The following is a 26,800-nucleotide window of genomic DNA, read 5'->3' on the forward strand; positions in this document are numbered from 1 at the left end:
CTTAGTTTCATTCTCTTTTCTGGATCTACAAGAGATGCCTTTTCCCCCTCTCTTTTTCCAAAAATCAGTGAACAACCACTTCCCTCAGCTTTTTTTCTTGCACACACTTCATTCTTCTATATAGTCTAATGTGTTCCAGCCATTGGATGACTTCCGGGATGTAATACACTTCACACATGAAAGAGGAATTAAATCCACTAGGAATTCTCTACTGTTATTATGGAACTGGTACATTTGTATACATTAACTAACACTGTATCCATGTTTTGATGCCCTTCTATGCTGTTGACTCTAAGACCCTAGATCCCTAAAGACTTCAGATCCCTAAACCAGGCAGCTTTATTTTAAAAGACATAAGAACTGTAGGTAGGAAACACTGTATCTACATTATACTGATTGTCCAACAAGACACTCATTCAGTTTTCCTCACTTACCCGGGTGCTTATCTCTCTGCTTAATATAGCTAAAATGTCCATGTTCACACACACCAGGCTCCTCTGACTCCAGTCGACATCAAAATCACTGTAAAAGCAATCTCATCCCAGACTGCATTATGTTTATGCAAGGGAGCAGTCTATTCCTGTTCTATTTTCGAGAAAATATTTTCTGCATATTTCAGATACCAGAAGGGTATAGAGAGGGGTCTCTTCTCTAGGGCTTGGACCTTCTCAGGCAGGACAGTACCTGAAATGCTTGCAGTAGGAGAAGGGAGTATTTACCTGCTTTTCACATTGACTCAGGGGTCAAGGTAATTCGCTGAGACTGGCAAAAACGAGCATGGCTGTGGGGTCAGAGGGACACAGTGAACCCAAAGAGACCCTGCATGATTCCTCCTTCCCCAGCCAAACCACCACAGCCTGAAATAGCACTACCTGCCCCAGGCCTTGATTCTGTAAGAAATCAAGGAGTGGGTGCTGAAAGCTACAGCAGCTGTCAGAGGAGGCAAGATTAAAGCCAGAGGGCTCATAATCCCTCGGTCCTCCCTGCAGCCTTAGGAAGCCTTGAAAAATGTAGCAGGAGAGACTCTGTACCTAGCCAGAATAACCCTGTCAGCTGCAGGACATCAGGGAGATCCCAAACCCTCCTCCTAAGAGGAAAAAATAAAAGGTGATGCCACAAACAGGTCAGCAAGACAAGCAGCAGTGCCTTTACCTGGTCACGGCCCTGGTGCAGATAGTGACAAGGAAGCAACCAGCGACGATCATCCATCCCCAGCCTCCGTCGGGAGGGCCCCTGTGCCGGGCCCGCCGGGATGAGGCCATGGCGATCCCTGCCTGCTCCTCGCCTCAGTGGCAGCAGATGGCTCTGGCCCTCATGCCAAGCACGGGCTGGGGCTGCTGGGCACATGGGTCACCGGCCATCTGGGGAGAGAAGGCAGGCAGAGCAGGAGTCAGGACACATTGCACAGGCTGTAACCTCAGTGGCTGGGCAGGCTGGACAGGACATCCTGCCTCAGCTCTACGGCACAAAAGTGAGTGTTTGCTTTCACATGAAGTTTATGAAAACTTGTTGAAAACCAAAGGGCCATCAGAATTTGACCCAGTGTCTGGTATCATGCTTTTCATGATAATTTGGGGAACTTGCCCGAGCACACAATGCCCTCTTTCTCGCTATGTGTCACTACATACATGTACAAGTCACACTTTACTGCTGCCAGTCACTCATTTACCCCCAGCTGGCTTCCCCACTCATGCCAGTCCCTGGCCTGAACTGTATTTTTGATTGCAATCTCTACTCAAACTAGCTATTCTTCCTCATACAAAATTTAGCACAAAAGTTTTGTTTGAGAGAATACAGCTTTCACCTTTGTACAAGAGGGGAATATTCACAGCACAGCCAGAGCAGATCTGATGATAAAATGACCTCCTTGTTCCCACAAGATAAACTGCAGATGAAAGCTGTAATCAGCAGGACAAGCAACTTAGTTTTCTGAGCATGGACAGTTCACAGAAGGTTACAGCTAGCCTGTCCCCCTCTCCTAACCACATAAGTCAAAACTGTGCCTGCATCCAGGCCATAAAATGGTCTCTAAATGCACCTTGAGTGCTGCAGGACACTGCAGGAGACCAAATGACACCCACTGGACCCTAGGTGAGTAACTGAGTCATGCGCTTTGCTAATGGGACCAGCAGCCCTTAGTCCTTCCTGCATCAGTGACTGAATGGCAGGGCTCGATTGAGGGACCTGAGATGCCTCAATTTACACAGTGCAGGAACACACAGTGCTGGCTGTCAGTGCTGGATTTCAGACCATGTTTCTGCCATCACCAGCAAGCCCTTAGCCTCTGGATGGATTGAACATTTATAAGGCATAAGCAAAATATTTGGGATGTCTTTCAGTTTTGCTTGAAGAGAAAGCTCAGATACTTCTATCTCACCTCACTACAACAGATGCTATGTTTGCAGCATTCCCACTGACAAGAACCACAGGCTTCCCAGGAAGTGTTTCCTGTTACAGCAGGTCAGAGGGCTACAGAGCCACTTAAAATGGCCATTCAAGAAAACAGATACATGGCTAACAATGAGCATCCTCAGTCCTTGAAGCTGATCAGATAGATGATGCTCAAGGCTTGACTCTGAAAACCCAGAGTTCCATGACCCAAAACAGCAAGGCACCCCAAATCCAGCCCTAAACTCCACCATAGCTGAATCTTTGAGAAGTGTTCATCTGTGGCCACCTTGAGATACCCAGATTTGCACCTCAAAACCAAAACCAGAGTTATTTTAAGAAAACATACGCACACTGCCAAACTTAAAGGTGAGCAAAATAGGAGAAAACATGTATGACAAACGAAAACCACAACATGTTGAAAGCTTAGATGAATAAAACCTAGTCCTACCATGACCTGTGAGCAGACCATATTTGTCATGTGTAGATTCCATCCAGGCTACAGAGAGTTTTACAGGGTTTATGTTATGGTTCAAGAAAGTAGACATGAGCTAATGACTGATTCTTTATTTTTAATTGATAGGGTCAATCGTAGCTTCAAAAGAAGCTTTCTGTATAGCTTCAATCAACAACTGCCTTACAAAATATGTGCAAACATTGGATGAACAAGTTATCTGATGGCTAAGGCAGCAGTTACATGATTCTTCATGTTGGATCAGTGAATGACCAGATCATCAAGTGGTGTGATTTACTCAAACCATCACCACACCCCTGTCTACTTAAATGGAAAACAAAGCTCAACTCACTTTTGTGTCTACGTGTAACCTAGTTACAAAAAACCTGCTAGATAATCTAGCATTAAGCCAGAGGGTCACAAATAGATTATATCCTGATTTGTCAGTGAAATCTACTGTCAACTTATCCTGTCAAATTCACTTGAACAAGCAGAGCCAGTACCAGTGTTTTGTACCATGTGGCCACCACATTTTGCATCTAACACTGAGGGCCTCAGCATGGATTTATGGCAGTATTGCAAGTTTAATAAGTTATGTTCAAATGCCTGGATGATTGAATAGCCCACAAGAACCCATGAATTAACAGGGCATTCATAACGTTCAAGTTATTTAGCTTAAGAGTTTCCTGGCAATCACAGGTAATATAGCTAGGTGGGGTTTGCATAAGCACGTGATCCATCACAGAGGGATCCTGAGCAATTCAGACATACCACTTCAGCATTTCCACAGTCTTGGTAAGAAGAGGCTTCTTATTTTGGATCTGAGCAGTATCTTTCATTGCCCCTTCTACAGGATTTTTTTTCAAGTTATGATTATTTAGGGTGGAGGAGGAACTTCCAGGAATGCCAGAAGGGATAACAGTAACTCTTCAATAAGCAGAAATATACACAAAAATGTTCAGAGGAGTCAACAATCTCCCCATACAGAGCCCTAACTAATTTTAATGCACAAACAGCAATAGCTGGGTGGCATGGCCTCAGCCTAGATCTCTGGCCCAACTTCCCAGGCAAGCTTCAGATCAGGGTTGAGAACCTAGTTTGCATTTTTAGCTGTACATTAACGTACTTGGGAAGAATCCGATGACATATCAGGCTAAGTAAACATAGATTAGCTATTTGGTTACATGGTTACTTGCTGTTATTTTCCCAGAGCCCTGCCAGCAAACATTTAATGAGGTTACAAGCAACTGAAAACAACCATATTATAAGAAATGCCTGGCCAACAGAAAAGGTCACCCAGCCTCCCTATGGCAGATTAGTGCAATCCTCATCTCCTTGACTCCCCACTCGCTTCAAGGAGTGCTGTGACTTTCACAGCCACTGAACTAATAAGCAAGTTAAATAATTACCTTTCTTGTTGCTGCACATGTCTAAAAGCACTTATTATGTCAACCTGAAAATTTCATTCTGAGGCTAGGAAACTTCATTTGCTTACATCCTGGTGCTGTTTTCTAATTATCTGTATGGTGGATAGTACGGCTTATGGATTCTGCAAATGAATTTGAACAGCAAGAAAGCACACTTTATCTGAGCAATCATGTCCTCCCGCTTCCCAAACCTCAGCTTGCTCTCATGTTGCATCTTTTTCTTAACCATTCTGGTATAGGATAAGACTCTTTTTGCATATCTGCTCCACTGTCAGGCCTGGCAGCATCGGCTGCTATTATAACACATCTCAGATGTACATAAAAGCTCCTCCTGCTTGAGACATCTCAAGAAAAGCAGGGTTAAAGGACAATCTCATGAAACAGTCTATACTTTGCAACCTTTGCTAGATAATTTTCACTCAAGCACTAAGCCGATGTGCTTTGCTGTGAGTTCAAAGATGCAAGTGGGATGAAGATGGTACAAATTGGTCATCCCTTAGAAAGCTTTAGTTACTCAAAGTGCCCTGGCAGCTCACTAAGCAGTGACACTGTTGCCCCAGGTTAAAACATTAGGTTTAATCTGGCAGGACAAATAACCTATCAGTTACTTCAGCAGCTGTTTTTGAGAACCCTGGAAAGAAAACAAGCACTCCTGAGAGCATTTCCCTTACTCATTTGCTCAGCAAGCAGAAAGGAGCAGGTGAGGTTACTAAAAAGGCACTGCTATAACCTTGCACCTCATCACAAGGTCTCTTTAGCCAGGAAAAGGAGCACAAAAATCCACAGCAGCTTAGCAACCAGCCAGCACAGTGACAGGAGCCACTGACCTTTTAAACAGCTCACAGCCAGCAAAGCACTCACTGCTCCCTCTGCCCGCCTCTCCTGCCACCCTGAAGGCTTCCTTCTTAAAGAAATCGTTTCAATAATGATATCACAGCAGTGTGAAGATGCAAAGCATTTGTATGACAAAGGACAGAGGAACAGCAGGTACAGTCATGCTGGCTTGCCCAGGGACCAGAGGTGGGGTTTTTCCTGCCTTGTTCAGCTGCTCCATTTGCAGTGTTGATGTACCTGGGCATCATCTCAAGAAATGCCACCTCCAGTGCCAGACAGTCTGCATGCTTTTTGAAAATGCTCCATTTGCAGAGGGATATGGCTTCAGCCAGAGGAACAGGCATAAGGTGAGCTTTGTATCACAGCTGCCCCAGGCAGGAGCACACAGATTCCAGACCATACTGGGGGGTCCCACTCCACTACTTTCTTATTCTTCACCCTATCCTGACTACACAAAATCAAAATGGCTGTGGGTGTTTAGACACCTTTGCAATTTCTTTCAGAACTGCATGGAAGGATTCTGTGCAGTTTATCCCAAAGGAGCTGGCCCAAATATGTATTACCAGCATAAACAGGCACAGAATCCAACGCTTACTTTTACCTGTTCCATAATATGGAGATGCACATGTCAGAAGAATAAGAAAGAGACTTACCCAGAATTTCTTTCTGGACCAGTGTCAGATACATACAGGTAGATAAACTGTATGTGCCATTTGCTGCCTTTACCATGAAGATGGGGTGGGCAAGGCCTGAGGAACTTGTGACAGTCTCTGTGCCCAGAATGCCAGGACACTCTTCCAGAACAGGTTCATTCACACCATTGAATTTAAATTGTTCTTTTCTGGTGAACAACAACACACACAGCTTCCAAAGCCACTGTAAGAACATTCATGCAGATGAATTTTATAAAGAACAAGTATAAAGCAGTTTAAGCATAGCTGGAGAAGATTCATTAATGCGTGAAAGGTAACAGAATTGCATATATTTACTGCATTTAACCCATGCACCTAGCTCTAGGTTAGTTTTAATATCTTCTTGTATGTACGCTATTCACATAGCTCCAAGACAGATCTTTTGTCTTTCTTGTTCTTAAAATTGCACCAAATATTATTTCTAGGCACTTGCTACATTCATGTTGACCTCTTGTTTTAGTACTCTCTTGTTTTCTCTTCCCTTTGACTGCTGCATCTTTAATGAAATGAAAAATAAACAAACTAAAGAACTATTAATAAAAGAAAAAACAAAAAGGGCACGGTATGGGTATCACAGACAGAAGAAGGAAAAAGCTAGCTGACAAAAAGATGCTTGTTCTGTGCAAGAGTGGAGCATAAGATTAAACATTTTACAGGTTTTGAAAGAGTTCATTTCTTTTGTGCATCTTGAAGGATCAAAGATGACCACATCTGACCGCTGACCAGAGTCCTCCCAGAAGTGTGCTAGCCCCCTTAACTCATAGAATACAGCACATTTAAATGGAACATGGTATTTTGTATGAGCTCAGAAGATGCAGACAGGTGCAAACCTTCTATCAACTGTTCTAGTTAGGAGAAGAGGAGATTTTGGGGGTTTTTTTGTTGTTGTTAGGAAGAAAACAAGACACTTTTTCATCCTCTTCTGCTTTCCCATATTCCCACACTAGCAATTGCATACCATGGTAGGCACTACAGCCAGCATTCTGGCAGGCAGCTAAATCCTAAATTGTTCTGAAATACATGGAAAATAAAGACTTCAATTCTGTACAGCTCTTGGGATGTAAACACTATTTCTAATCCAATCTATTTTCCTCCAGTTAACAGCTGTCCCATTCTGCACCCTGAGTTAGCTATTTAACTCAGAAAGAACAGCTTTTTTTGATTTCAGCAGAGTCTATTTATCAAGAATTATATGATTATGACTTTGACTTGTTTAAAAACAACCCAAGAGGTCCTTTGAAACCCTCTGTCCCTAAATAAAAATAACTCCATTGAGCACCTTAAGGCTGTCACTCTATATTGTCAGCCTTTTTTTCTGTTTAAATATGTGTCTGTCCAATCTCTAGATAAAACCAAAGTTTATGTTTTTCTGAAAAGAATGGCAGATGAATCCATGGAAATTTTCCTTGTGCAAGCAAGTAATCTTGCGGATTATGCCCATCTCTACATACAGGGTACACATTCAGCTTCTCAGACGTCCATAAATTCAGTATCTCTCCAGCACTGTTACAAATGGTTAAAAAAAGAACTGCTTACCTGAAAGTTCATTTAGGGAATTTTGCCAGAATCAAAGCAAACAAACAAACATATAAAAAAAAATCCCAAAACAAAACCAGAATCCAACCTGACTTTTAATTGCTGCCATAACACTGAGCCAAGAAGCACATTAAGACAGATTGTAATAAGTGCTTCATGCTTTTTACTGTTTTATCCATATATTCCTGAATAAATCTGGATGGTTTATTTTGAAAATGTGTAACCACTTTTATACTTTTAAGGAGGGATTTCCCTATGATACCAAATAAGAGCAACATTAATAATTTATTTGTATTTGTATACAAATAATTCCTATTTGTATTGCAGTAGTACTTTGGGGCTTCTGACCAGGGAGCAGTGTCACGGGGCTGGGCATCATACAAACATCTGATAAAACTTGCCCTCCATCCAAAATGTATCCAGATAGAGAAGATAACTGTGTAGCAGCCCAGCTTAATAACGCCTATCACTATGCTGAACAGCAAACACTCTTTGTGTGCTTCAGTTTATGCATAGGAGGGAGGTGGTTGCTGGAGACAGATTGAACAGGAAAAGCAGTCTGGAAAGCAAAGGAATGCTAAGCAGCTGGTAGAGAGGGGCATAGGTGAGTGGGGTGACACAAAACAAGGGCAAGAGTTTAGAAGACTCCCTTTTTACCCAAAAGTAAAAACACTCAGAGCTGTAACATGAAAAAGATGGCAAAAGGAAGGATTGTAGAGCAGCAGGATGTTCATCAGCTGCTCCCATACCAAGCAGTCACTGGGATAGGAAGGGCCATGCTTGCCTCCCACAGAAATCACTTTGCCATGCTGGCTCCTTAATTTGTTAAAGTTGCCAGAAATTTTGAAACCAAATGGTGCAGCTTGAGGCCCAGCAGAAATAGTTACTCTCTGCTGGGTCAGCAATGAGAAATGTAATGTGAACATCCCTTGTCTCTTAAAACCATTGTGTGGGGCTTACAGAAAACCAACAGCCTGACAGAAGGGGTCTACAGAAAAAGGTTAAGTGAATGATAATGGAAACCTCTTGACCCTTTTATGTAGTTTCTGGCTAGGTTAGCCCTTAAATAATACTGTGTAACTACAGAGAGTAAAACACACGAAGGAATATTTTTGTAGGAAAACACCTTTGCATAGAAAAGCTTGACTTTAAACCCACCTGAAAATGTGCATTTTTGATTGACACTCTTAAGGGTTTTTAAATAGGCGCAGTACTCACCATTTCATTTTTCACTGTGATGGAAAGAACAGAGAGCCAGACAATTTTCCTTGAGTACATGGCTGTTCCCAAAATCTGAGCTGAGACTGTCAGTGAGCACACCCTTAGCAAGGCTATGGTCACACATGTTCCATCTTATGATGTCAACATACAGATGTGTCAGAAATTTCTGATGTTTGCTATTTTTCTAATATCTCTCCATTTTCCATATTGCTACATTTCCTAACATAGAAACAGGTGGTGGGTAGGCAGTGGTTTTTGGAAGGGTTTCTATTTCCTTATAATTACATTATATATCTGTTAATTTTGAGTTTTATAATATATCATTAATGATGATTAAACATTTCCAACACTTCTCATTTACTGTTAAGCTTAAATATGTGATAGTAAAGTAATTTTTCTCAGTCATTCCTATGTTCGAGGATCTGTGCACTTCTCTGGATCAGGCACTTGTTAGTGTCGTCTTATATCCTTAAAGAAATGCTAGCATCTGACCATGATTTCTTGGAAATTCTGAAAAAGCTTTTTAATCAAAATGATCTTCAACTGACACTTTCCCCACATCTGGTATATTATTTTTTCCATCTTCAAGACAACCTTGCTGTGAGAAAGAATATCACTGCAAAGCTGCTATGGAACACGTGAGAATAGCACATTTTTTTTTCAGACAATTACGTAGTCAGTCTGTGGAAATCACTACTCTCCCCTTTCTTCACTGATTCTGCACCCCTACTTTGGTGATAAGGATCCAAAAATTAACCTCTCTTAGGTTAGCTGGAGATGACCTGCTGAATCATATAACAAGCAAATGCTGTTCTGATCTCTCCAGAGACAATTAGGATGCTCTCAGGAGTGCTCAGGCACAACAGTGCAGCTGTACCTGGGTGAAGCTGAGGGGCTGACAACCATGGAGACACATCTCCCTGAACATACCTGCAAGTTCCAAAGGCCACCCAAAACCTGCAGTTGCTTCCAGTTCTATGTCTCTCTCTGATGAGAAATGAGTGCTGATGAACACCAGGTCCAGCAAACGTCCTCAGTGGGGAGTCCCAGCCTGGGGAAGCACTGACAGCCCTTCTGAAGTGTCCTGGGAGAGGTGCCACCAGTGGCCAGGCTCCTGCTTGGCAGAGGAGATCCAAGAAAACAGGAGGAAAGCCCAGGGGACACTGGTATGCCCTCACCTAGAAGTCTCAGTGATACGCTTACAGAACTTGTACCTGTACTTGGAGCTGTTTCACAGTTATCACCTTTTCAGCCTTTCTGTTCATGGAAAAACCTTGTTCAAGCCATCTAAAACTAATTTGGTTTTTAATGTCCTTGATGTGTCTGTCTGGGTTTTAGTAAGATGCACTTAAACAAAGACATGTTTTCCCCATGTTCTTGAAGAGTTCAGAGCCCAAGTGACACTGTTTGGTTTTTTAGCAATTCACACAGAAAAATACTTTTCACAGTTGATTTTCAAGATGTGAATCTTACACAAGTGCTTTCTAAAGGGAAAGGAGATGACTGTTTTAGAAAACAAATTCTGTACCTACAGAGCAAGCTATGCAGAAGATTGCCTCAATCTGATGGTTTATGGCTGCTGTTAGCATCAATTCATTGTCTTCTTCAATGTGCAATATTTGCAAAAGCTAATCAGGCATGGAAAGGCAAGGCAGGTTATTTCCTTTTGCTCACACAAGCTTACATTCTGAAACAAAGCTATTATGACACTTGATGCCATGCATGCTCTTCTAATGGACAATATGCACCATATGATTGCACCGTGACTATTATTTCTCTTGGGAGGTTTTCAGCTGAGACCTTGAACTCTGTAAAAAAGTCAGATAGCCTTACTATCATGTCAGAGCCACAAATTATTCTCCCTATAATAACATTAGTATATAATTATTGTATATACAATGGTGCATTAACATAATCCCCAGCAGGACTGGTAGAAAATTCTCTAAGTACTGGACGAACAACTGTTTAAGACAAAAAACCAGGATGTCTGTCATTTCCTGAAACAGACTTCCAAAAGCAACTACTGATGAGTGTGGCTTTACAAGGTTAGGTATTTCTGAGAAGTCATTGTACAAATCACATTTAGTTTATTAAAAAAGCATAATATATTATAATAGATCCATAGGTACACTCCCATGAACACATCTCTGCACAAGTAGGCTCATATGTGTGTCATTGCACATAGCCTTCAGAAAGCAGCAAAAGGGAAGCTACTAAGTTGGGAAGGAAACATGAAATATTGAAATGAATGACAAGGAAACAGATGGAAGTCAAGATGAAAAACTCTTAGCATGCCATACAAAATATATCTCCAACCAGGAAGAATGCATTAGGCAGCATGCATGTAGTGAAAATATGCATCTACGCACAAGTAACTGTTTTGGTGAAATCACATGCTGAAAGTTAACAGACAACCCAAGTGTCTTGGGCAAATCAGCACATTCTTCATGCTCAGTCTTCCATTCAGCCTCACCAAGCCATCCATGTTTCAGCTAGATCCTTGTTTAATACCATATTTTAGTTTTTAGGAAAGGTTTAAAGCTTTGAGAAAAGTGCCCCAGGTTTCCTTTGCTGAGTGAATACTGGTGCAGCTGCTTGATTACATCATTTTCAGAAATGATCAGCAGGAACTTTCCATGATACTTAAGGGTGTACTCCTGCTAGTTAGCACTGCAGCCCAGAAATACTGTTTCTCAGTTTTATGTTAAAGAACATTTCCCTTCATAGAATGTTTTTGTTTTGGTAAGTGAAACACAGAAAAAACAAATCTCCCTGTTATACCTGAAGTATGTTTTACCTTTGCTCTCCAGATTTCTATTTTAACTTCTTTAAAAGTTAATCTCCATTTTCGTTTTCTCTGATGTTCCCATAAATAACCTCAGTTTGTATCCTCTCAGCTCCATAGACACTGTCAGCAAGAAGAATGTTACAGAAAGTGTTCAGACATGCCTGTGATGGAGATGTAATTGGAAAGAATATTTGAAAAAATATCTGACCACAAGAAGCACAGGATTATCTTAAGTCATAAAAAGAATGAGACCAAGGGCTTTGCACCAAAGGACCCAAGGGTCCTTTGGCAGGAAAACAAACCTGTAAGTAGTGAGGGCAGAAATTTTACAGAAGAGGTTTGAGTTACTCTAGCAGTAAATGAGACAATATGTAGAAAAACAGGAAACCACTTTCCCCAGATTGTATCACATTTGTCTTTTCTCTTCAACATCTACACTGTAAAGCCAGATAGCTATAAAAGGAGGAGGAAAAGAGCCCATCTGGAGGAGCAAGACGTTAGGGAGTCATCTTGTTAAATGTTAGACAGCAATGATAAGAGAGCCCATAAAAGGTGAAATTGTAAAGTACTTGAAAAGGGAAAAAAGAAAGAGGCTGATGCTATCTAAGAAAAATAACCTAGAAATTTATGTAAGAACTGGTTATAAAAACATGGATAAAAATGCTCTGTTTCTTCTTCCTATTAAACACAGTCCTAATTACAGCAGCTGAATATCTACAGCCCCAGAACCAGCACAGCCTGCCAAATCCTCCATAAAACACCCAAAGGCTCCTATGGGCAAACTCTCAAATGGAAACACTTCAGAATCAAACTATGCAGGCTCTGCTTTTTCATCTGATCCTACAGGCCAACTTGCTGGCCATTTATCACAGCATTTTGAACCACTGAATTGGAAAGTTTATAAAAACAAAAGCCTGGCTAAGAAATTCAAGAATAGCTTGTAGAACTTAGTATGGGCTTTCAAGCTGGTACCATGGTCCAGGAGGTACTCCATAGGAATTATAAGAAAGGGGTTTTTTTATAAAAAAAACAGGTAGTCCGGGCTTTTCACTCTCAGCTTTGTTACTGACATTACTGGTCAAGGAACCATGGTGAAGAAATGCATTTGCTCCCTGGTTTGACTGGACAGTCATACGAGTATCCTTTGGTCGAAGTCTCACCACATGTCAGCTTGGGAATGAAAACAAGATTTAAAAGGACAACTCAACTGTTATCCTCTTATCCTGTTATTCCAGCCAACCTTGTAATTGTTTCTCAACTAGATCTCGTTATCAAAAATCCTTTTAGTGGGATCAGTTTCACTTTAAACAGCTTATTACACGGATGACTAAAGGAGCAAAAATAACTCAAGAATTAACAGAAAAAATTATTCCTATATTGATACACTGAGGGTGATATTCCTTAAAATCTTCTCACAGGAAATTAAGTTTTTTCTGTAAAAATGAACAGGTCCTAGTGATTTTTTCAAGAACATCTTCTATTTACAATGGAAATTCACCCCCTATAGGAGATAAACTATAACTATCAAGATAGTATTATTTAAATTGCATCTTCTGAATTACCTGGAAGAGTAACTTTGAGCATTCCAAAGAATTGTTGCAGGCAACTATTGGTTCACCCATATATTCATTGACACCATAATAAAAAAAGGATAATCTTGACCTCACGCTAAAACTGATAAACAAAAACTAAGGTCAAATTAAATTAATATCTGTTTCTCAACTATGGCATCTCTCACAGAGTTAAGTTGCCATTTCCAATTAAGTATCACTGATGTATCTTGGTACCCTGAAAAACACTGGAAAGGTGTTGGCAGCAGTGCCTGCCTATGCACCTACCTAAACAAGGTCTCTTGCATACTCCAAATCCTTCATCGTTAGATAATTTTTCTCCTTGAGTGGGTATTTCACATAAGGGCAGATTGCATTTAATACGTTTTAAATTGCTACAAAGTTCTAAATTCACCTGAAGCAAAAATAGAATCACAGCAAATTTTAATGAGTCCACAAGTGCCATCAGATTTCCTTTTCCTCCTCCACCGCCACCCTAAAACACACTCCGCTTGTTTCACACGCTGTCCTGTCTGTCACCACACTCACATCCTCTGGGTTTTTTCCCTACACAAATTTTATTTGGTGCATTGGTGCCAACCACATAGACCTATCCTGTCAGGAGGCATTGGCACACTGACAACAGCATTTACCTGCTTGCTATATTCTCTAGAAGCAATAAAACCAAGGGGTTTTTTATTCTCTAGGAGTTGCTTTGTGTACTGAGTTTTCACAGCTGTCTCCCAAGATTTACTTTCTCATTTGAGTAAAAGTAAAAATTGCTTACTAAAGGAGTACTCTGCAGAATACCTCTGCTTATATGCCCAAGATGCCCATGCAACACCTCTCATCTGAAATACTTTGTTATCTCATCCTTTCTGGCAAACAAACAAAGCTTGCAAACTGACAAGTGTCATCTTACCACCAGCCACGTGTGGGCTGTTTTTATGGAGTTTGCACCATAAGCCAAAGGCAGAATTACATCATATGGGTTGCAACCCCTCAGAGATTACTCTCCACTCCATTAACTTCATTAAAAATAGACCATCTGTGTGGCATAATTCTATTTATTCTTTCCAACTTGCTACTCCATCAGGCTAAATTAAGTGGGCACTGATAGAAAGAACTCTGACCACAAACAAGAGACGAAACACTGGCTTCATTCAGAGCAGAGGACGGTGGACCAGGCGGGGAATGAGCCACAGTTCATCCTAAATTTCTCATTGTCACTTGCACTGCTTTGCTCTACTGCCCTGCCTACTCTGCATCTGGATCCCTAAGTTAACCAGAAAGGGAACTGCTCAATGCTTTGGATCTGTGCTGTGTCCCACTGAGCTAAATAGGGTACAGAAATAACAGTGTTTGTCTCTACAGGAAGCTGGCTCTGGCTGGGATTCACAGGGATGTCTCTGCTAACAAAGCATTTTTGCCCTGCCAATTTGCATCACAGCCACACGCCAACCTGCAAAACCAAAAATGAAATTTGACCAATTAAATTTTTCTCCAACTGCGTCCTGTTTTGACTGCTTATTTTTTCACATATTTAGGGTGGAAGCCAGGTCCTTCAATACATAATGACAGAAACTGCATATGTTTGCTGAGAGTTTGAGGGTCCTTTGTGATTAGCTGTGATGCCACATTCAGCACATTTTTCATCCAATACTAATTTCTCTGCTGTCATCAAATTGTATTTTATGGCAGCTGCATTTCCCAAATTAAATATTTGGGCCACTTTCAATGCAAAATACCAGATGCACAGAGAAATAGTCTGAACTGCTTTAGATGAGGAAATAGAAAATGTTAATTCTATACTTAACACAGAAAACAGCTTTCATACAAAAAACTACAGATGCTATTGGAGCACAGTGTTGATACTGATCAAGTGGAGGAACTACCTGGTCTTTGTATTAACTCAGTCCTTTCAAGAGGGAAAGCACTTCTGCTCTCAGCTGGCTTTTCTTGCTCAGCTGATTTCCATTCCAATATTCTCTCTGTCCACAGGAAAACTTTTTTCAGTATTTTAAAAATGCACTTTGGCTTGCTGCTGGTGGTATCACTCTATAGCTGCCCCAGGACCATTCAGACTAAAGAAAGAAAGAGAAATTATTACAGAAGTTTAGAAAGAGAGAAGAAGGGAGTCAACAGAGGCAGAGGGCACTTTACGAAGAAGCTTCCCAAGTTGTTTTGAGTCAAAACAAGTAGTGTTGGCTTGTTAGATGAAGCAGGTCAGATAGTGTGTCTTTCAAGCTTTTATGGAAGAAAGTGTAATTTAAGAGGATGTTTGCATGAAGACAGGGTTGCCAAGAGATACAGTCAACAGGGAGAGAACTCTCCAGGAACATGTGGCGGCAACGACATGAACATGGTCAGAATACATAGGCAGTGGTTTGTTATCCAAACTGACAGGACTGCATCTGGAAGGCTGCAATGTTTAAAAACAAACAAACAAACGAAAAGCAAACTACAAGAAATGTTTGTTTCTTTTAAAACATGAGAAGTTGCTGCCTATGAGACATGTAACAACATCAACACATTCAAATGGCAAATAGCACATCAAATCAATTCTTCAAGGGCTGACTCAGATCAGTTAGCCCATATGATGAAAGGGAAACCTTTATTCCCATCTAGTTCAGTGCATCAACTCACTAAAACCAGCTTTGGATATTTATTGAATGCTGACACTGAAGCCCACCTGTATAGGCAAGGCTGAGTGTGACACCCCTAGCCCAGGAAATTTCAGGCTCAATAGCTGAGAGACTGGATTCAGCATTTCAGTGACAGAAAGATGAGGCTGGCACATGCCTTGAATGTGGAACCATTTGGGGTTTGATTCTTCTTATTTCAGCTCTCCCTTTCTGTGTTTTTTTAATGACTTTTATGGGAAATAATGGTGATGAGCTTGAAGGGCTGATAACAGGGGCCTCTGGAGGAGAGGAATAAACACAAAGTCTAGAAATTACCAATCCAAATACTCCGATACCTTTAGGAATGCATAGGAGGAACACAAATGGAATCCATACTCCATTGCAGTGTGATCCGAAGACGACAGAGCAGAGAGGAGCTGGGACAGTGACCACAGAGAAGCAGCACAGCCCTGCATTGCCACCTTCTCAGCTGTACACCCACCAGCAGGTTGCCTGAACAAGCTCCAAACATTCCTCTGCTGAAGGAGCTTGATATTGTCAAACATGACAACTTGATAAGGCCTAAAACAGACAGGAGGAGGTATTTGACTATGTCTACAGACTAAATTAGGGGCTTTTGTGAGGTCTTCAAGAAGCTCTCAAAGCCAACATAGTTTAAGATATGTTTACTATGAACACTCTAAGACGTGACTTATTAAGTACTGAAACAGCCTCCAAAACATTATGGCCAGCAGGAAAACCATTTGAATCAGGAGAGATGTTAATTAGGAAACTCAACAGCATAACAGACTCCAAGAAACCCCGAGAGAGGCAGGAGAAAGATCCCACTTTCCACATTTGCATTTCACATCTGGGAAATATGTATCATTACATCAACATTGGGAGAAATCCAGAAATAGCAGGAAGGAAAGAAACTTTGAGTTTGGAAAAAAAGGTGAAAGACAGGAGACTGTTTACATTTTGAACAAAGGGAGAGAAAAATGTCAGCATTGTCCTGCCGAGGACTGAGGATGAGGAGCTGAATTCCCAACTCCAAAAATATTTTCAGGTCCTATTCAGAAAGGGGGATGCAGGAATTTGGTGGTTGCTAGCCTAAAACATCTTCTCTGTTTTGGTACTCAAAACCTGCCTCTAGGACCTTCTGCAATAGCTGGGAAACAACTTTCATTTTTTAAACATCCAAAGAAAATATTTCCTTCTTCTATTTTTTTTTCTAATCAGGAGCTTTGCTTCTGACGTTGCAATCAAGAACTGAAATTTCTTTCACACTATTTTCATCTGCACTCTCACCTAATGCATCAAAAGGATTTGAGAAAAGCTTTCAAACATTAGGTACACTGTTATCCCAGAAGAAATGGAAAATAAATGGTATGTAGGCGAGTACTCTGGCAAACTGCGACAGTTGAGGAATCCCTGAAGTTTGGTCACATCTCTTGGCAAGATATAGCAATAATTTTGATGGTATCCCAGTCACTCACAGATTGCACAAGAAACTTGGAGAGCTGGGAAGAAAAGGGCGGCAAATCAGTTCTCCTTATTTACCTGCCAGTAGGTTAAAAGAACAAAAATGTACATTATAAATAAATATCCACATACGGTCTAGGGCTTCCCATGATCAATATTTCTGGACACTTATGACAACCCTCTGCTAGCAACTAATGTATTTACCATTCAAAAAGCATTTAAGGACAGTGTTCCCCAGAAACTGAATAAATTCTAGTGACAATGAGAACAGTCAAGGAAAATGATGTTTAATAGTAAAAGGAGCCCAGATTATTTCCCATGTCTTGTTTTTACATTAATTTTTCATCCTAGCCACTTAAATAGCACTATCTAACTTGCCAGTTGACGTAAAACATAAGCCTGATTCCTCATGCGTGTGTGGGTGTACATCCCCTGCACAGACCAGACATACAACACATATTAAATAAATACAGTTGCTTCATTTTTCTCTGTTATTTATATAATGCTGTGAGACAGCATTCACACCAAAGCCCAGAAAATCATCTTACAATAAAACACCAAAAAAGGAAAAAGAAACCAACAGTTTTTCAGTGAAAACCAGTAATGTTGTCTAAAAGTAAATACTGAAGATTCATTTACTGCCTTCTCACTTCATTATCTCATCAAACAGAACAAGCAAAAACTAATAAATATGACACAGAAATGAAATAAGAACAAAAAATGCTGTTCATTTTTTTTAAGTCAAGTAAAAGCAGCAAGATTATCCTGGTTTGTGGATAACTTGTAGTTCTCCAACATTGAACTGCAGCTGAGAAATGACTATTCAGTAGCATTTGTATTGTATGCAAAGTAACCGGTAGAGTTTTACTAATGAAGACTAAACTTATCCTAACTCACTGACAAAATACATTGCTGCACGCCCTCAAGCCAGTTCTACAATTCCCAGCTGCTGCAGGCTCTGGGGAAGAAATTTGCCACAAATTGCTGGCTAATCTTACCACTGAATAGCTCATCTTGCTGCTGAGGAGATGATCTGCTGCCTCAGGGGCTTGCACAGCTTAAAACGCTGTGGAGACAAAAGTGATGGATTTTGATCTTTCGGTGTAAGGAAAGATAAGTGCCTCCTGGCTACACCTCAATCTGTGGGCTCCTCTGTCCTGCCATGGTGTCTGTGACCATGCCAGACAGGTGTCACCTGAGCAGCACCCACCCTCTGGTACTGAAAAATGCTTCTTCCAAAAACAGGAGGATGAGGAACCTGAACACCGAAGATTTCATACTTAGAAAATCACAGCTTTCCCTGTATGTAGTTATACCCAGCATCCTACAAGCTGAGGAGGAACAGGGAGCCAATCCAGGAAAAGAGAGTCTTCACCTGGGTATGTATGTTCACCCAGAGCAGCCAACTCAGTGTACAGCCCCATTGGCAACAGCTCTTCCACTCCACTGCAAGTGCAGAACACTTCCAGAGAGGAAAACAAAACCATCAGTTCAATAAGCTCAGTAGGAAGCACCTTCATTTCCAGTGAAGAAAAACAGAGTGATTAGTTTGGACAGCTACAGTTTTGGTTTTTAAAAATGACACCTTTCCAAATTTCTCCATCCCACAGGCTGGGAGCCCACTTCCTGCAGGCAAGCTGTAGCTTGCAGTTTTACTACTCACCAGTCACATCAATGTGTGTCAATTAACACACACAACAATATAGCTCATAAAATATGTATTTTGCTCTCATAAGGCTGCTGCAAAGAAAACCCTTTCCTCTTAGGAAAAAAAATGGAAAAAATTAAAATTTTAGGGTTTTTTAATCTGCTTTTTAAAATCTACATGAGACTCTACAAAGATAATCCAAACCACAGATGTAGTGACCCACCACAGGACAGTAAAGGTAAGAAACTTTTCTTCAATCCTGTGAAGTTTCTTGTTTTAGGTTGGAAGGAAGAAGGGATTTTTCTCTGTTGAATAAAGAGAGCAATAGCACATAATTTCACCTTCAAGTTCTGTGAACAAGAATGAGTACCATCATTCTCTAAATATGCACTTGTGCTAAATGGACAATATGCTCTGAGTGTTTTTTTACTAGTTACAATAGGATCATGATAGAGAAACAAAGTGTCTAAAGTGAGAATGAGAACAAGTCCTAAAACAATGCACAAAAGCATCAATGCTTTCCAGAATAAAATAAACTGTAGCAGATTATGAAAAGTTTACATTGAACTGACTTCTTAGTCTCACCATACTAATTAAAACAGTGCTACTTGTCTAATTGCTTCTGTCATTCATAATTTAACAGCAGGTCTACACTACATTCAAAAGTATAGTTAACATTTTATGTACATGTAAAACAGAGTCAAGTGCATGCATGTCACAGTTATGGTCTCTAGGATTAGAGGCAACCTCTTAGGGGTGGTTTAATCTTCCTGTTTAGAATTTTAGGCATTCACCTATCCAGCTAAATATAATCTGATTAATAAAACTCATATTCTTATGATGCCTAGGTCTATTTTCCAGAAAAATGGTCTTTTAAAATGCTCATACTCCAAGAGAGAATAGTGTAGGGAACATATCCTGAAGTTGTACACATAGTTATACATCACGAAAGTAAAATCATTAAGTGCAAACTCAGAGTTACAACAGAAACAGAGCATCATATCTTCGTGTATACAGCTAACTAACTGCAATAAGATATCTGAGCATTCAGCTACATTTTTCAGGCAACTGCCATAACCACATGTCATCCACCTCTGACCACAGCTTGATAAGCAATTACTTCTTTCAGCAGCAGTGATGCCAGCAGAAACAGCCCTTACCTCCTACTCCCTGCCACATGTTCCCTCCTTTCAGGCCACCTTCTCAACCCTGACACAGCAACCCCACAGTCAGACAGATCAGAGTTAAAAGTAATCAATAAAAAAGAAGAAAAGGCACTTTTGAACCCACTGCAGTTCCCCGATGCAGTTCCCCATGAGCCCCACAAATGGCTGTGCTAGTCCAGCTCAGAGGGTGGCAGGGGGCTGCTTACGCAAGCACAGTTCACTCAGGAAACACATGCCAAATCTCTCCCTCAGGAAGCAATTGTGTTTGCACCAAAACATCTGAAAAATCTTCCCCCCCTGTGCCCAGTCTGTTGGACCTTGGCCTGGGAATATGGATCCGGAAGGGATCCCTGGGGGTGTCCTGGTCCCCTTCCTCACAGCTGCAGACAAGAACCAACTCAGCAGATCCGATCAGTCAGTGCTGTAGCAATGCAGCTGTCAGGTAAACGGTGCACAGCTTGAAGCTGAAGTCAATGTGCAAGCTGGGGCGAAAAGAAAGTTCCTGAGGTTTCCCCTGTTTACATATCAGCTGAATCAATTCTGATAAAGCTTTGTAAAATTAAATTACACACTGTGCCATATTATTTTTCATCATCACTTTCCAGCTTCAGGTTAAGGCAGTAGTTAATGATTGAATTTTAAAGGCATTAATGTAGAAACCCCCTTAGGGAAGCCCAGAGAAACCTTCTGTTAAAACACAGCTTCAGTTACACTGCTGCAAAAGATGGAAAAGTAAACATTAAATATAATGCAACTGAAAAAATATAAAACAAGAACACAGTATGTGCTATGCAGCACTAAAAAAAAAATACAAAAAGACAGTAACAGCTAATGATTTGAGGTGAGCAATAACACAGCCCTAACTGAGGCATAATAGAATCACTCTGAGGAAACTGCAATTCTGTTTCACTTCATTAAGTTTCATGTTATCCTCCAATTTCCCAGCACTAACGGAAACGTTTCCTCATTGCCACTGTAGGAGCAGACCTACAACAACAGAGTCAGCTGTCCCAACCAGCTTGTTAACTTAATGAAACCAATTTAGTCAGAATGCTATCACACAATCCTAAATTCATCCCAAATACCAATTTAACAGCTTACCTGTAGAGGTATTAAACAGAATAGGTTGATAAATGAGTGGCAAATTATCAGAAAGTTCAAAATAAGGATAATACTCACTGTATCTTCTGGCTTTTTTTTTTTTTTTTCATTGAATAGATTCCCTGAATTTAGTCAGCCTGTGAGCACACAATTATCCTACAAGACATGTGCCACTTGGCCCGAGTCTATTGCACACCTGGTTGTCCTACAAGGGAGTAAGAATTCTCCTGGAAATCAATTGGGTTAATATCCCAGAAGAAATATCAAGGCTGTTCAGGATAAGGATTGCTTTGATTAGTTAACTATCCCTGTGGAAGGCCACAGGCCAGCTCTCCAGCCCATCTGAGCAGCCTGTGCCTTGGGTTTTGGAGCTTTTGGGGAGCCAGCCGCTCACACACACACACACAGACACATGCACAGAGGCACACACAGAGGCACATTCACACTCACAGACACACACACACAGAGGCACACACACACAGACACACACAGACACACAGAGGCACACACACACAGAGGCATATTCACACTCACAGAGGCACACACACAGGCACACACACAGACACACTCACAGAGGCACACACACACACAGAGGCACACTCACACACAGACACACACACAGAGGCACACACAGAGGCACACTCACACACAGACACACACAGACACACTCACAGAGGCACACACTCACAGAGGCACACTCACACACACAGAGGCACACAGAGGCACACACAGAGGCACACTCACACACAGACACACACACAGACACACTCACAGAGGCACACACTCACAGAGGCACACTCACACACAGAGGCACACAGACACACTCACACAGAGGCACACTCACACACCCCCGTGCACGGGCATCCCGGCGACAGCCGCGGGTCCGCACACACGGGGACGACGGCAAGGTGCAGCACTGCCTCTCACACCTGCTTCTGAAACAGGTACATTCGTTCTGCTTATGCAACAGGAATAAAAGATACCTGAGTTTCCTCATACCATCTAGCAACTTGAACCGCTGTTTATCCTTAAGCGCTGTTTACCTGACTAACATCTCACCAGACCAACAACTTATACCTACGTATGCACGTATATACAGTTCCTTCATTAAACAGTGGCGTTTACATTCATTTTTATTGATTTTTCAATGTTTCCGCAGTTCTACCACGAGCCAGGCAGGGCAGGACAGCGACCCGGCTGCAGCCTCACCGCCGGGGAGCCGCGCTGCCCGCCCCGCTCCGCGCCCCGCTCCGGCCACCCCTCTGTCCCTGCTCGCTGCTCCCGGGCCCCGCAGCCCCGCACGCCCTACCTGCAGGCTGCAGCCCCTACCTGCAGGCTGCAGCCCCCACCTGCAGGCTCGGCAGGAGCCCCGCGGCCGCCGGTGCGCGCTGCCCCGCGGGGGCGGTGGCTCCGCGGGCCCGGGGAGGGGCGCGCCCGCCCCGCCAGCGCGGCCCCCGGCGCAGGAGGCAGGGCAGCGGCTCGGCTCGGCTCGGCTCCCCTCCCTGCCGCAGTTTGCCCGGCCGCCCCGGTCGCCCACCTGGCCGACTGGTTGCCGCTCCCCGCAGTGGGCCCCGGTGGGCTCGGCCGAGCGCTGCCCCTCGCCCGGCTCCGTCAAGCTGTCATCGGAGTCTCTCCTTCGTGGTACCTTCACCAACACGAAAAAGTGCGTCTCAGCAGTGCCACGGGAGCTTTCATCGCATTAAGAGGGATTTTTTTCTTCCCGTGGAAGCAAAGTCAGTACTGGGATTTGTGGATCAGTGCTCTCAGGCATTTCATAAGATATTTTTAAACGGTTCCAAAGTCAGGCAACACTCAAGAGTGGAAATAACACCAGAACTTGTGCATAAGGGTGGCCCTCTGTCACATACACCAGCCCTTCCTCCCCATTAGGAATCATGCTGCAGTTTGGCAATCTTTAAATTTTCAAACAGTTCAAAACCCCAGACCAGACCAGGGGAAGGGCTCATGTAGATTTGGACCCTAGACTCTTGGAACAAGTTTCAAATTCCAGCAGCCTTCTGTTTATCCAAGAAAGATAAACTAAGTGGCCTGCTGAATACTGCATGTGTTTTCAGGCAAGATCTGGAAAGCAGCAGGTCTTTGCTCAGAAAGGACATTAAACATCCTGTGACACTTTCCATGAGAACAAAGATAAAATGGGATCTTTTCTTACCCTTCTTGTTGCCAGACAAGAGCTGCTTGGTCCTTGTCTTTCCCCCGGGACCTTGCTGCCTTCCAGTGCTTCTATAAAGAGCAAGTGCAAAGCTCCCAGCAGCATGCAAGCAGAGCCCTTGGAGGGTGGCAGAGAAGTGTTTGCCCTGCTGGTCTTCAGGAAAAGTTCAAGCATACATGATTTGCGTGGGCATGGCAGCTTCAGGGTAGATTATTAATTGGAAAAGACTTCCCTTTCTAGGTGACTAGAGTTGCTCTGTGCCATACAGCAGCACAAGAGAGCTAGGAGAGAATGATCTTTCCCCTCCTTCTGCACACTGTGGGATGAAGCTGCACACCACCTGTGCACATCTTCCCTAATACAGGTACACCTCCTCCTGTGGCGTGTGGCCCACAGTAGTTCAAGAGAAAAGGGGCTAGGTTTTCCCCACCATGCATATGGTTAATAAAACTTGTCCTTGAACAAAAAAAGTGCAGCTCTTACTTTCTTGTTGAGTTTTTGATTTTTTTCCCCTCATTTTTATAGTTCTTCAGTATTTTAGAAAGATTTTTAATCTTACGCGTATTAAACTGTGCTTCATGTTGGAAGATTTCCTTTGCCAAAATACACTGCTAACATAATTGCAGCAGGCTTTATTTGAACTCCTTAACACTGCAAGATAAAATTCTGAACAGGATGGTCTGAGCATTAAGCTACCAGCCAAGAGACTGGGGATCTCAAAATTGCAGCAAACTTCCTCTGCAAGTCTGGTTGGCAGCACCTCTATGACAACTCCCCATCAGCAGTGGGAATGACAGTGGTTATCTGTATTGGCTACTGACATTTTGACACCTGGCTCAACGACAGGTAATGCTTCTCTGTGGTGTGGAAAGGATATTGAAGGATATTGTCAGAGCACTACAGCCCATTGTGCATTGTACATGCCAGGGAAACTCAGAGAGGCAATAATACCACTCACACCCTGCTGACCTGCCCTTGGCGCTACAACAACTTTAAAACATTTTTGTGCTATTTAATTTTTATATAAATTCATTTTAAGCACTGAAGTATCAGAAGCTGGATATTGCCAAATCAAAATGCATGCCTTCATTTGGTTCTTGGATCAAAACTCTAACAGTAATAGAAATACCAGGGTTTGGGTTACACGCGTGTTCTACACATTCATGACAGGCTTCCTTTTGTCACAAATTCTTCTCATGCAAGTTTCAACTGCTGACACCAGCTGGACAAACAACACAAAAGAAGTCACAAATAATGGCCTTAATCCTTCCAAAGTTGGAGGACTATGCGTGTTGCTTTCTCAAGAGCTGCAATCAACATAGGACAGGAACACATGTCCTCACCTGGAGTGCCTGACCGGGTAAAGACAACACAGTTGGGGAAGGGCTTGTTTTGGTTTGGTTCCTGTGCAAACAAGAGTAACTCCTTTACACTCTTTCACACTTCGCAAACCACAAAAATAACAGAAAGTATACTACTATAGAATTCAACAGGTAAAAATAAATGTTTTTACAATTTGGAGGATGGTTAGGTGCCATGATACTGTTGATATATGGCCTTCCTATGCAATGAGTGTTCTTAAACTGAACCTTTATGTAGAAATACCTGTTGGAAACTGAAAACCTCACTACCATCCTTCTACTGCCCTCTTCTCCCATCTGCCTGTTGCAGCCAGCCAACAGTACAGGGAAATGCTGTAACGGCATGCTCAGAGTAACATTTCCAGATCTGGTCACTAACACTTAGATCTACAACCTTTGGCATCCTATAGCCAAGGGAACACAGCTTCCCTGGCATCTCTAAAAATTAAGCCAAGGACTGAGGAAACTGTAGGTCCCTATGGTTCCTTCAGCCCCCTCTCTGCAGCTATAGTCCAAATTTTGCCAACTCCAAGGCAAGAAGGTAAAGCACCCACCACTTGAGAGCTGAGGCTCCTTTCTGGAGGTGAAGGCAAGCTCTGTTTCTTACTGACACATGAGATTTTAGCAAGGGATCAAAAGACTGCGATAAATTCCTACAAATATGTGGCTGTGTAAATCACGTATGTAACCTAAGATAGAAAAAAAGGGTATGTAATGGCCTCCTCACTTTTTCATGGGCACTAGCAATTCCTGGAACATAAGACCATCATTTGGCATCAGACCAAAAGATGCATTTAAAACCAGGCAGTTTCTAATGACACTCAAAACCAGATGAGGGTATGTCTTGCTACCTACTGAGTGCATCATCTTCCAGAATATTGGGAAATTTTGGCAGAAGTATCCTCTGTTTCTTGATATAAATATAGGTAAATCAATACTCAATATTAGTTGAACAAGAGGATAATTCATCCTCCTTTTACTGATTAAAAACTTCCACATTTCAAATCTCCTGCGTTGCTCCTCTTTATTCGTGTGTCATGGAAGTCCTTGGTCCAAGCACACACTGTAAGATTTTTGGACATATTTATATGCATTTATTTTACAAAGACCTGCATTCCAGCTAGCAAGTGCAACAATTTTTCACTGGAAAACACAGATTCACCACTACAAATGTCCTATGGAAAACACAGATTCATCACTCCAAATGTCCTATGGAAACATCATTTAACAAAACTTGGCTGCAAAAATGCAGCCAAAGATTTTTTAAAAAAAAGTCCTTATATTTCAAATGACTTGCTTTGGGCAGCCTGCTAGGTTTCCTTGCTAGCAGGCTTTTTTTGGTGGAAAAAGTGAAATGAAATGTAGACATCTTGAAATTTCCCATCAGAAGAAAAACTTAATTAGACATTGCACTTTTTCACAGCATGGGAATAATAAATTTGAATTAGTTGTACTTGGAAGCAAGCCTTTGCACAGCTATTCCAGTCTTTCTTCCATATTCACTGTGGACCAGAAGCTTGGACTACTTCAATCCATACAGAAATCTGACCCCAAGTAGGGTAACCCCAAATATAGGCTGTAATGTCACTCCAGTCTGAGGAGACCTAACCATTTCCTTTGTTCTATAGTTTTTCATAGCATTATGCTTTTGTTCTTCTGGATGAAAAGTATGGCTTGCTGTGCTCTGCAGAAGAAATGGTGTTAGCAGCTTATCCTGCTCATCATCAACACCCTTGCCTGTCCCAGCTCTCAGGGAAATGCACAAGCTAAAGAAGGTTGAATTGGGGATCAAGGCCTGAAGGCAGTGCAGGTGGTCTTTATCCTATTCTCCAAATCAGCACACAAAACCAAGTAAAAGAAGATGGTAAACCACCACCAGTTCTTCACACCTCCACAACACAGAAAACCAGTCATTTGACAAGAATTTGCTGTACCTCAGACAAAACTCTGGCTGGTGTTTGCTGACTGCTGGGGCTTTCAGAGAGAGTTCCTCATCCAGCCCATCTTGCCTCTAGACAAGTTTTTGCTCCAACTCACCTATAAAATACACAGCTTAACACCTAGACCTACTTTCAATTCAGCTTTTACTACCTAATTGTTGTATTTGTTGTGTTCACGGGCTGGGGGGAAAGTTTCTTTGGTTTAAACTTTAATACACTCCTTTAAATAAAATATTCTCATTGATAGTATCTACAGCAAACATTTACAGAGTTAACAAACACAGAAACTATTGTCATTCCACACAGAAAGTTACAAGCACCAAAGATTTCTGTTTTATTTGGAGATGTACCAGATTAGTCCCAGGGGCACTTATGCAACACAGAATCTTACAGATAATTTTTTTTTCACCCT

At 42.0% G+C, this 26,800-nt stretch overlaps 1 protein-coding gene across 9 annotated transcripts in view; it reads right to left on the minus strand.

Moving 5' to 3' along the window:
• Positions 1-23,233, minus strand: part of SLC16A12 (solute carrier family 16 member 12) — a 34,385-nt gene extending 11,152 nt beyond the window's left edge. The window contains exons 1-3 of one of the 9 annotated variants that reach the window (XM_042018912.1): positions 23,088-23,233; positions 22,452-22,559; positions 1,153-1,361 (exon numbers count right to left, since the gene is read on the minus strand). In XM_042018912.1, coding sequence (XP_041874846.1) covers positions 1,153-1,262 — 110 coding nt within the window. In that variant the 5' untranslated portion in view covers positions 1,263-1,361; positions 22,452-22,559; positions 23,088-23,233. Of the gene's footprint in view, positions 1-1,152; positions 1,362-9,482; positions 19,788-19,807; positions 21,309-22,243; positions 22,324-22,451; positions 22,844-23,087 lie in introns of those variants that run through there. The other 8 variants (XM_042018915.1, XM_042018916.1, XM_042018911.1 and 5 more) reach the window with 8 other exon arrangements.
• Between the last annotated feature and the right edge of the window lie 3,567 nt (positions 23,234-26,800).

The sequence above is a fragment of the Corvus kubaryi genome, unplaced genomic scaffold, assembly GCF_017639235.1.
Source record: "Corvus kubaryi isolate FWS band 111438036 unplaced genomic scaffold, C.kubaryi_AGA036_p1.0 138, whole genome shotgun sequence".
In the NCBI taxonomy this organism is placed as follows: Eukaryota; Metazoa; Chordata; class Aves; order Passeriformes; family Corvidae; genus Corvus; species Corvus kubaryi.